Here is a 12,011-nt window from a genome sequence, read left to right on the forward strand (position 1 = left end):
ATCTGTCTGTGCCTTTGCCCATTCTCAGAATTCTCACGGGCATCTTCTCTTTCTACGCCGCCCACTCAGCACACAGCCTTCTATTCTCCATTCTCGGTTATACCGCACTACACACGAAGCCGGCCACGTATGCTCTTTGTTCTCGGGAGGTCTTCGAAAGAAAGAGCTGGCGGGGGGAGAAAGCGAGCGAATGAACGACAGGCTCGAATAAAGCGGGGACGAAGGGAAGCGTTGTATCAATAAAACACGGAGCAGAGGCCGTAGTAGAGGCTGTAGATCTTTGTATAGAAAGTGAGGTGGATGGGAGAGGGGCGGGGGAGGGCGTGGTTGTTCTGCGCGCGGAAAGCAGATCAAAAGGTCGCCGCGGGCCAAAACCAACCTTGGCGAAATGTAACGCGGAGAATATAAAAAAAAGGGGGGCGTGCGGGCCGGGATGGGAGGCAAGTGGAAGGGGGGGGGGGCGGTCTTTTAATTAATTCCGAGAGTTATTCTATCGTCTGTGAGGGGCGCCCGTAATTTGCCAGCGCCGCCGTATGAGTTCTCACTGCGACGACGACGCCATGAAGCGAAGAGGAACGGCGGCGTGGGATGGTTTGCCGTATAGCCCCCCTCACTCGCCCCCCCCCCATCCCACTACGCCTTCAAATCCGCGGACGCCCTGTGGGTATTCGTGCACGCCCGCCCTACCAAGTCATTTACCCTTGAACAAACGGCGCAAAGAAAGAAAAGCATGAATCATTCGCGCCGGCAGGTGCATGCTTGTGTATTGGTGTACGCGTACAGCTGTGGTCAGCGATCAACGTTCGTTCGCTGCTGCGCGGGTTCGAGTTAGCTAGTGCTAGTTACGTAGTAAGACGTTAGCCTATTCGAACGGGTGTCTCGCGGAGTGTGCCTGTCGCGCCATAGCGCGGAGGAACGTTGGCCTTAATTGAGATAATAAATGGCCGGTGTGCTTGTGTACGGCCAAGTTAAAGAGAAAGAACAGCGAGGGGGGGGGGGGCGGGGCGAAAGGCGAAGAAAGATGGAAGAAGATCAGAACGAAAGAAGGAGAGGCTGCGAGAGTATGAAAGAGAGAGGAAAAAGGGAGATAGGGAAGAAAGAAATCAGAAGCGGCATGGCACGACGACGGCACGATTACTCCGAAGCAAACAAGAAAGAAAGAAAATGTAAGAAAGTAAATTATGGCACGAAAGAACGAGAGAGGCGGATAGCAATTAAGAAACGAGAGAAATTAAGGAGACGACGAAATGAGAGAGGAAATACGAAAACAAAGGACAGAATGGAATGACGGTGACACAACGTCTACTCCTTAAAATCAAAGAGAATGAAAGAATGAGATGGAAAAAAATGAGAGGCAGAGGGAAATGAAATGGTCAAGCAAAAAGCGCAAATGAAAGAAAATCGAAAAGAAAGAAATAACAAAAGAGAGAGAGAGATGACCACAAACGTAAGATAATGAGAAAGAAGAAAATTTCCGCCCAGTGTAGATCATTTTAACTTGAGAGGTCGGGTTTCACTTGAGAGGTGAGGGACTGCCGCCTCGGGTTCGGGCTATCAACAGCAGGCGCGCGCGCTACGCGTGCGAAAGTGTTGAAACAAGGCAGCGGCGGAACATTTGTAGAAACTGCAGGATTCCTTAAGGTTTCTTCATTTTGTTTCTACAGGCACCCGTCGATCGCGCGAGGAGTGGTAATAATGATAATTTATAACGAGAAGGCACGACACGGACGCAGTTGTTTGTGCAGGAAATCTTTGGCAGCCAAGGGAAACATCTATAATAAACAGGGAAGTTTGTTTTCTCTCTTTCTTTCTTTCTTTCTTTCTTTCTTTCTTTCTTTCTTTCTTTCTTTCTTTCTTTCTTTCTTTCTTTCTTTCTTTCTTTCTTTCTTTCTTTCTTTCTACATTTTCACAGTAACGAAAAAAAAAGCTCATATTGTTGGAGTTCTTATGCCAGCTGTCACATGCTCGTCGTAAATCTCTAAGGCGAAGAAGACCGTCTCAATAAGGCTACGAAGCGACAAAATGCAGTAAAAGCTCGTTAATTCGAACCGCAAGGGGAAGCCGCTTCAGTTCGAATTAACGAAAGTTCTAACTAACGAAAATGAAGGAGAGCAACAGTACACTGCGATTTGGAAGCAGTAGGGCATGTCAGAAATTCGGCGAGTCAAAAAGTGATGGCGTGTGCCGCGGGCACACGCCATCTTCGAGTCGAAGCTCTGGGTCCGACTGTGCCACACCACCGATGTCCAATGAAACGAACGTTAGCCGAGGCTTAACACCATCACAATGAATCGCGACGGCCGATACCTCCTAAGCTGAAAACAGAGGTGCACAACTGATGAAGACTGCCGAGACAAAGGCGCTGAACATGTGATGGTGGCGAAGGCACTGATTCGTTGGTTCTTGATTGCAAGCGCAGCTGCGACGTACTTGATTCGCTGTGTTTTGGTGCTTGCCGTGCCATCTCCGCACAGCATTAGCAGCTGTACAAGATTTGCGAAGCCTCCGAGATTCGCAGCGGGCAAGAAGTCTCGGAGGTTACGTAGAACGGAGAGGCGGCAGCCGCCACTGCCTTCTGGCTGACCCCGCGTCGGTTAGATTTTTTTCCGATTTTGCCTTCTCTCGCCGTTCTCTCCGTTTCGGAGGCAATACAGCCTTGTGTGTAGGCAGTAGGCGCGTTTCTCTGGCCGTGCGCCATGCGAGCGTAGTTCGAATTATCCGTGAGGGAACCTTCTCGTGTTCGAATTAACGGACTTCTTTATACATAGACTTCTGTGGAGCTTGGCCGGACCAAATCGTACAGTTCGAATTTTCCATAAATTCGAATTATTGAAGTTCGAATTAACAAGCTTGCACTTACATGAGCGCATGGCGTTTGGCACGTACCATCCATCAGGGGTCAGGGAGGGGAGGAGAAATTGCGGCAGCGCATACTTATAGTGTAGCCAGCCAAATATGCGCCCGTGCCTAACTCTGTTCTCTACAGAAATTCAAGCGTTAAAACTACAACTTGTACCTCGGAAACCTTGCCGCAACGAATGTAAACGCGCTCGAGCGCATAATTAATTTATGAAAGCTAAGCTTACTTTGGCTTTCGTCCCTGCACAATAACGAAAATAACGCCCCCCAGGGTGTATTTGATGTTGAAAGACCATTTTTCGCATCCTTACCTGTATTGAAAAATTCGAGAAGGGGTGTGCTCCTTAGTAGAACATGCTTAGTATACACCCGTTCAATGAATTTCAGACCCGCCGTGGTTGCTCAGTGGCTATGGTGTTCGGCTGCTGAGCACGAGGTCGCGGGATCGAATCTCGGCCATGGCGGCCGCTGTTCGATGGGGGCGAAATGCGCAAACACCCGTGTACTTAGATTTAGGTGCACGTTAAAGAACCCCAGGTGGTCAAAATTTCCGGGGTCCTCCACTACGACGTGCCTCATAATCAGAAAGTGGTTTTGGCACGTAAAACCCCATAATTAAATTTTTAATGAATTTCAGGGTGCTGGAAGGGTGCTGGAATAAAAGCCATCGCTGTAAGAAGAAAACGTGGCGTTCATTTCGACAAATAACCTATTGGGAGAATGGATGCAATTTAAAAAAAAATGTCGCCATTTTGTATGGGTGTATTAGTTCGCTCAAGTACTCTTGTTTATGGATGTAAGGTGGTAGGTTAAAGACACTGGAAAGCACTCTTATGGGTGCAACTTGTGCGGGTTCTGACACGTCTGTTCGGTCGGTCGCTCACCGACCAAAGTGGGCCGATCCCGGAGGCAGTGCTTGTAGTAGCAAGCTGAGCCTATCCCATGTGAAGGATCTTTATAGGGGATTTGGTGAGAGGTTTGCGAAGAGGTGACAGGAGTTTTAGAAGGCAACCGAATGGCGCAAAAGGCGGCAGGGAGTAAAGAAGACTTATATATGCAGTGTTTACGCTAACACCCATCGTTTACTGCATGTCAACTGCATTCTACCTGAAGAAGAATCTCTGCAGAGATAATAAAAAACACTCGAATGCCAGTTATTTGGCGGAACACTGTAAAAAACATACAGGCGTTTTTAAACCGATTCTAGAAAACTGTAAGTTCCTAGGATGCTACAGAGAGCAACGTGCCCGTGATACAAGCGAAGATTTTTTTTTCATATATACCAAATTTGGTGATTCATGTTTTGGCGTGCCTTTTGTGTCTCTACATAGTTGCTTAATTCGCTACTTATCGAATGCGTGTGACAGCGTGCCGAAAACAGTGGCCGGTGATGAATTGGTGTTTTTGTGATCTCTGCGCACATTCTCATCTCCTATACATTGCAGTTGATGCCAGTAAACTCTGGTTATTAGTCAGCGTTGTCTCTGTCGTGTTCGCCCCGTCCCGTCTTTCGCGCTGTTCCGATTCCCTTCCAGACGCGCACCAACCAGCCCAGTTCAGCAAACTCCCGAGAGGAGGCATGCGGTGATGAGGGTGATTGTATAGGGGAGGGGAGGGCAGGGCGGACGGTGAAATATGCGTGCCGAAGCCGCTGCTCAACGGAAATTCCAACCGACTTGAAGCTACAACGCTGTCCACGATGGTTTCTAACATATTTTCTGGAATGGCCGACAACGCTCTCTGCAATGCCTGTCTTTGCGAGGAGACGCTGGAACACATTCTGTGTCACTGTCCTGAATATAATAATGTTCAGAGACAGTCCATGGCGTCCGTTCTAGCTCACCTGGACGATAGACCATTGTCAGTTGCAACCATTTTCACATATCGCCGGCAGAAGAGATCGCAGCTGAAGGCGACGAAGGGACTACTTCGGTTTATGAAGGAGACGGGCTTGGACAAGCGGCTGTGACAGTGATGTCGCGTACCGCGCAAGAGTGACGGACTGTAACTGACGATGTGTTTGCTGTGTTATGTGCTCTCTCTCTCTCTCTCCTCTCATCTTTCATCCCCCCCATCCCGCTCCCATGTGTAGGGTAGCAAACCGGTTAGGCCAAACTGGTTAACCTCCCTGCCTTCCTTCTCCACTTTTTCCTTCCTTCCTTCTCTTTATAGAAATGTTTTCCCCTTTGCGCTCACTGTATCTTGGGGAAATTCGAATTCGGGAATTCGGAAAATCGCGCTTTTTTTTCAATTTCGCTCTTTCTCTTTTTTTTTCTCTCTCTCTTTCAGTACGTGGGAAGCTTCGACGTCTCGGACAACGACGTCTGGGTCAAGCCCGAGCTCATGGAGGCTCAGCTGTTCCGCATGAGGGTGAGTGAGGCAGATGTGACTGCCGCGATCTTTCTCCAAATCGTTTATTTATTTTTTGTTCTGGCTGTGTGGTCTTCTTTCTTTTCATTTCTTACACTTGTCTCGGCCTTTTCGATAATTTGTGTCGGTATTCAAGCATGGCCGTTACCTGCGGTCGTATACAGACCCCCAACAGAGGGCGTCTAACGATGGACGCGAAATTATGTGAAGAAAACCGGCTGGATCGAAAATTATAACGTATATTTTTTTTTATTAAATAAATAATCATTTCGCGTTCTGTTGAACAAATTGTCCCAGTAACAGTTACACGGTGATACGGCGTTATACCTCTTTGCTGCTGCATTTGACCTTAATAGGGAGTTTTAGAATAGGGGCCCCAAACGTTTTGGGGCCCCAAAGAAATAGCGTCGAAGCCACTGCGCATGCGCGAGACGCAAACTGCGTTTGGGTTTTGCGTTGGGAACGCTATTTCACCGATTTAGCGGGAGCTCAAATAGCGTTCCCAAAAACTTTGCGTCAACAAACATGGCGGCACCCATCGAAGCGACGGCTCACCTAGCACCAAACTGGGTTCGATTCGCGGTAACGCGTGAAGTTCGCAAGCTAGGAGAAGTGACTGCAGATATCGCTTTCTCTCAACTAGCGTGTGTTATGAAGATTGATTCATTAGACGCCGCTGATTCCGAATTAGAGTGTGGATTTTATGGCTCGGAGGCCTAACACGGCTAAGCTTGGCTGGTGAAGGCACGTAAAGTTGGTTTTGTTGCTCAAAACTAAGCACAACTAATTGTTTGCGGCTTGAAGAATAACCTCTAAATTGTAATTAAACGCGAATACACGCAAGTCAAAATTACTGTTCGTATCATAAGATGGAATATTTTATTCAATTATTTTTAATCGTTTTTTTTTTAGACGCCGTAGTGGCGCTGTCAGCCCAAGACGCTATCCGCAAACGCAAAGCCCTATTCTAAAACTCTTCACTCCTGCGTGCCCCAACGCTAACACCCGCAAAGCTCTTTGGGGCCCCTATTCTAAAACTCCCTAATAAGCGCAGTGTGCGTGTTAGATGTCGCGTCGAACGAGTTGTTGTGTACCATAGACCTTATGTAATAACGGCAGTGTGCCTGCGACAAGCTGTAAGGCCGAGGATTTCAGAAAAAAAAAAAAAAATTCCCCGCCACCTGCTTGACCGTCGGCTTTGCCAAGGAAAACTGTTTTGCTCTCTGCTCTGTAACAAATTGTGGCTTGTTGAGATATTATTACGATATCATCGAGCGATGCTCAAGAGACGAGCCGCCGCGAGAACGACAACGAAGTGGGTATGTGCCCTTGGCCCGAGCGAGTGTCGGCCTGGCGGGCTGGCTCCAGTGTAAATAGCCTGTACATAGCCTCTTTCATCTGCGTCTTTCCACACGTAACATTCTGGTTGGTGTGCGGGGTAGACTGACAAGGGCGGCAGGTTAGGCGGATTGGTACAGTTGCAGTGTGACGGATGAACGGCTCAGGAAAGACGGGGACTGTGCATAAAAGAAAAGAAATGGACGTCACAGGCGCGCTGGACCTGACACGGCGCATCATGTCATGTCCATTTTTTTTTTTGTCTTTCCTGCGTTTTTGGCCCCTGTGAACGCCTATGACTTGGTGAAGCCCTCCGCGCGCGTGCGCGAATTCGCCGCATCTTTCCTTTCCATCCCCCCCCCCCAACCTCCTCTTGATCTCATCTTTCTATTTCCCCTTTCCCGTCCCACAGTGTGGGATAGCCAACCAGAGGCATGTCTGGTTAAAATCGCGAGCTTCTTTCTTTCTTTCTTTCTTTCTTTCTTTCTTTCTTTCTTTCTTTCTTTCTTTCTTTCTTTCTTTCTTTCTTTCTTTCTTTCTTTCGTTCTTTCTTTCCTTCCTTCCTTCCTTCCTTCCTTCCTTCCTTCCTTCCTTCCTTCCTTCCTTCCTTCCTTTCTTCGTTCCTTCCTCCTCCTCTTCCTCCTTTCTCCTTGCGCTCTTTTGACACGAAAAGCGATTCGTGCTCAAATGCAGTACTTGAAGTGCACCGGCCTGAGAGACCGCTTATAGTAGTGTCCCTATATATTCTAGCATATACGGGAACACTAGCTTATAACGCTCCCGTGTGTGCTCTCACGTACACGTGGTGCTCACTCTCTTCCTCTTTCCATTCTCCTTTCCCTTACCCCCAGTGTAAGGAAGCACACGGGGCGCTCGTCTTGGTGGACCTCCCTGCATTTTCTCTCCTTGCTCTCTCTCTCTCTCTCTCTCTCTCTCTCTCGCTGTTCACCCATCATGAAAATATCACTGCCTTCTTCACCAGGACTGCGCATGACGGAATCACGTTTATCTTTGAAAAAATAATAAAGAAATGAAAACAAAAACTAAAAAGAAAGGAAAGTAACCGACCAAAGTAATATGGATTAGCGCACCTCGTACGGGGAACAATTAAATGCGGCGGTTCAGGCTAGTTGTTACGTGTACGGTTTGGTGTGGGTTTTGTGTGTATAGCGAAACGCTTGGCGAGCTCTTGCTCTTATATGTCCTACCCTCGACAAATTAGTCGCCCTGTGCTGCTGCTCAACAAGTTTCCGGCAACGTCCTTGTTTTTTTTTTGTTTTTTTTAATTGCTCGAACGCAGCTCTATGAATTCATTTTCCGAAACGTATAATTAGTGAACTCTGCAAGAAGCCCGCAGTGCTGACTGCTGCTGTGTGCCTTCCCCTTCTTTTTCCTGTTTTATCTCATTAATCATCCTTTTTTTTTTTGCTTCCCTTCAAGCGGGTGGTTGGGATGTCCCTTTCAGAAGAAAACTGCTAGCCCGCTTCTTTTTCTTTCTACTATATGTAAGCGAGAAGCATAAGCGTACACAAGGAGCTCAATGTTGTGGTAGTTAAAACCATATGTCTTTCATTTAGCTCAATTTTATCTGGGCAATCACAAGGTTTGCCCGCAAGGCTTGGCAAAAGGAGGGCATGAACTTCCTGACCGTGGCTTTCGACTCGCTGACAGCCACTGCATAACAGAGACAATGGAGACGGAGAGAAGCATGTAGGGGAAAATTAATTATTATGTTGAGTTGAAGTTTAGGCGTAATAAGGAAAAGAGCAAAAAAAAAAAAGTAAAGTGGTCGAGAAGGTAACTTACGGCTGGTCGGAGGCGAAATGCAGGTATGGGTTTGGCTCCCATAACAAAAAAATGGCTGTGGCTTAGGTAAGGTTAAGCCCAGGATGCGAAGCATACTAGCCTTTATTTTAGTTGTTGAACCACTGTTTAGCCTGGTGAACTGCTGTTGCTTGGCTATATTTGGTTCGGCTAGACGAAGAAACAACTCATGCATTACTGCTTCGCCTTCAAGAGTGGAACGCGACAGCGTTCCCGTCGACCCGCCAAGGGGTGTAAGACAATGGGCTACAGGGCAGCGACTACGCGCCCCGCATTGGACGCGGTGAGCGTCGAGCAAAGCAGCGTTCGGCGCGGCAACGAAATGTGCGCCTGAGCAAGAGACGCACGCCTTAGAAACAGCTCGTTTCTAAGGCAACACCGCATTCACTAGAGGCGCTTTTGTACCGCTTTGAAGCATCGTACTCGTGGCTCAGTGGTAGCGTCTCCGTCCCACACTCCGGAGACCCTGGTTCGATTTCCACCCAGCCCGTCTTGCAAGAGTTAAGCCAAAGCCACTTCTCCTCTGTCGTGACGTCACGGTGTCACGTGGTTTCAAGGCGACACCGCCGCGCCTGAGGAGCTGGGTTGAGCTCTCGTAATATGCTTCGCATAAAAAAATGGCTGTGGCTTAGCTAAGGTTAAGCCCAGGATGCGAAGCATACTAGGCTCTTTTTAACGGGACAGCGTTAAGGAGCTCGTGTCGCAGAAAAGCCGGTGTCGTCGGCGTCGGCTCAGGCGCACATTTCGTTGTCGCGCCGAACGCTGCGTTGCTCGACGCTCACCGCGTCCGATGCGGGGCGCGTAGTCGCTGCGCCGTAGCAAAGCCACCTAGAAACAGTCTCTGTAGCAAGCCGCAACCTTCGCTTTTCATTCCAACGAGCAGCTCGGTCTCCAGGAGGCATCTCACCTCGTGAGTGTCTAGCAGAGGCAAGCGCAGCTGCTTATATACCGCCGCGACGCCGCGAGCGACGGCGCGAGTTGGAGCCCCGTTTCTCCTCTGTCGTGACGTCATGGTGTCACGTGGTCAGCCTTGAAGGCGACGCCGCGAGCGACGGCGCGAGTTGGAGCCCAGTTTCTCCTCTGTCGTGACGTCACGGTGTCACGTGGTATTGAAGGCGACACCGCCGCGCCTGAGGAGCTGGGTTGAGCTCTAGTAATATGCTTCGCATAAAAGAATGAAGGAAAGAAAGAGAGGAACGGCAGACTTCAGCGACTTCTCCGCGCTGAAATCATTTACTGCGACTACAGCGGGCTCTCACTTCGGGCACCGCAGTATTCCCAAAAAACGCTTCTTTGAGACACACACAATGCCGTCATCGCGCGCTATAGCGTCATTGCATGCCCGGCCGTCGCTTCCGAGATAGTGCGCCCTAACGCTCAGATAATGGTTGGCGCACAAAACCTCGCGCAAATCACAAAACCGCGCGTTGGTGTGGTGCTTATGCCTGTGTCGAAAGTGGATTAGCAATCCTGCCGACGATAATTTGGTCATGAACGTCCTTCAGGTGCGTTATCGTCTGGCTGAAGTGCTCTTTTAAGGCATCTATTGTAGTTTCTTCATTTGGGTCTTTTGCCTACGGGTTTCCCACGAACAATACGCAGCAAAATGATTAAGAATGTGTAAATTGGCACGGTCATAACACGGTGCAACAAGATATTGGATGCCGTGAGAGTTGAAATCGAATAAGTACCTGCTTGCTGCTGAGTTAACAAAGCATAATAATAATATTTGGGGTTTTACGTGCCAAAACCACTTTCTGATTATGAGGCACGCCGTAGTGGAGGACTCCGGAAATTTTGACCACCTGGGGTTCTTTAACGTGCACCTAAATCTAAGCACACGGGTGTTTTCGCATTTCGCCCCCATCGAAATGCGGCCGCCATGGCCGGGATTCGATCCCGCGACCTCGTGCTCAGCAGCCCAACACCATAGCCACTGAGCAACCACGGCGGGTAGTTAACAAAGCAGTGTTCAATAGTTGCAGCCACGTTACAAAGGCGACAGTCAATATACGAAACGAATACATCTTGTTTTCCGAAGCCATGTCCTGTCTGGCAAGTTTTCCCTGTCTAACTTGTAAAATGATGTCTTTGTGGAAGCAGAAGCTGGACATTTTACGGGCTCTTGCAAGTACATCGTGACCTGGTAACCCGATGTATATTGAGCGATGAAACGGCGGGAGGAACAGCATCGATTAGGTGTTTAGCTTCTCCATTCTAGTGTTTATTGCGATAGACGGTTGCTTTGCATGATGTTAATCTTCTTTGTATGGATTGGTCATTTCCCCGCCGTTGGTTAGGACCATGTGGCTCGCAACGCTGCGTGTAGTCCCTGTAAGTGCACCAGTTTTCACATTATAATCATTGCCTCGAACGAAAATAATAACATAGCTGCTGGCCACGGCGTCCGATTCCAAACTCCACGTGGCAGCAGCAGGGTCGTGATTTCGATCCCTAGTGAATGGCAGTCTGTTTTTCTTGGCAATGTGGAGAGGGTCAACCGCTAGGACGAAGTGGCCTGAGGGCGTCACAATAACGACGACGACGATCACTCGACGACGGAGCCATGGAGAGGATGGACGGACGGGCTCTCACGCTGTAGCAACGAAATCGTGCAGAACCCATTGAGGATGATTGTCATAATTAATTAATTATGGGGTTTTACGTGCCAAAACCACTTTCTGATAATGAGGTACGCCGTAGTGAGGCACTCCGGAAATTTCGACCACCTGGGGTTCTTTAACGTGCACCTAAATCTAAGTGCACGGGTGTTTTCGCATGTCGCCCCCATCGAAATGCGGCCGCCGTGGCCGGGATTCGACCCGGCGACCTCGTGCTCAGCAGCCAAACACCATAGTCACTGAGCAACCACGGCGGGTTAAGTGGAAACAGAGCGCGGCGATGATGTCCCACGGCAACTGCCTAGCACCGGTTACGCCACAGACAAAAGGCCCCCGCAGCAATTAAAGGTCGCGCAAAGTGGTCACGTGAGCAGCGACCAGATGTAATAAAACGGTTAATTTCAAGGCCACGGAAACCGGTATGCACGGCCCCCCAAAATACCCTGGCAACGACGCATTGCAGCAGTTCATGTTCATTGGATTCTTGAAGGGGGCAATTTGGACGCAGCGAAGGTGGGAATACGCCGCACAGCTCTAGCCTGTCGCGCGTTGGGAGCACTGTTAGATATGGCGCCGTTTCCCGAGGCTACTTCGAGTTCCCCAAACCACTTCGAATCGCAGCACAGCTAATTGAGGAATGCAGAACCAGGGGTGCCACATTCCTGAGGCAGGACACTTGCAAACAAGTTCGTACGCCGCCGGGATTAGAAGGGGCCCTCGGACAATAGAGCCCAATCGTCACCCCTCTTCGCCTTTGAAGAAGGCATTTGCCACCACTGCGCAGCCGTACCACTGGGAGCAGGTGGGCCCTCGTACAATGGAGCATGAGCGCCCCCCCCCCCCCCCTTCTCCACCTTAGAAGAAGTGCATTGCAAGTCTGCGAGGCAAGACCGCAGAGAGCCGCCGGGTGTGACAACGTGATACGGGCGCCAACCATTGGCTGAAAATGGCGTCATCTGAGCGGACTCTCCCATTGGTCTAACATGACGCGACTTCCAG

At 49.4% G+C, this 12,011-nt stretch overlaps 1 protein-coding gene across 3 annotated transcripts in view; it reads left to right on the forward strand.

Annotated features, from left to right (window-relative positions):
• LOC139056185 (EGFR adapter protein-like) overlaps nucleotides 1-12,011 on the forward strand; it is a 259,948-nt gene that overhangs the window by 40,534 nt on the left and 207,403 nt on the right. For all 3 annotated transcript variants that reach the window (XM_070534198.1, XM_070534197.1, XM_070534199.1), the window contains exon 2: nucleotides 5,149-5,229. In XM_070534198.1, the coding sequence (XP_070390299.1) occupies nucleotides 5,149-5,229 (81 nt within the window). The remainder of the gene's footprint in view (nucleotides 1-5,148; nucleotides 5,230-12,011) is intronic.

This window comes from Dermacentor albipictus, chromosome 2, assembly GCF_038994185.2.
Source record: "Dermacentor albipictus isolate Rhodes 1998 colony chromosome 2, USDA_Dalb.pri_finalv2, whole genome shotgun sequence".
Taxonomy (NCBI): Eukaryota; Metazoa; Arthropoda; class Arachnida; order Ixodida; family Ixodidae; genus Dermacentor; species Dermacentor albipictus.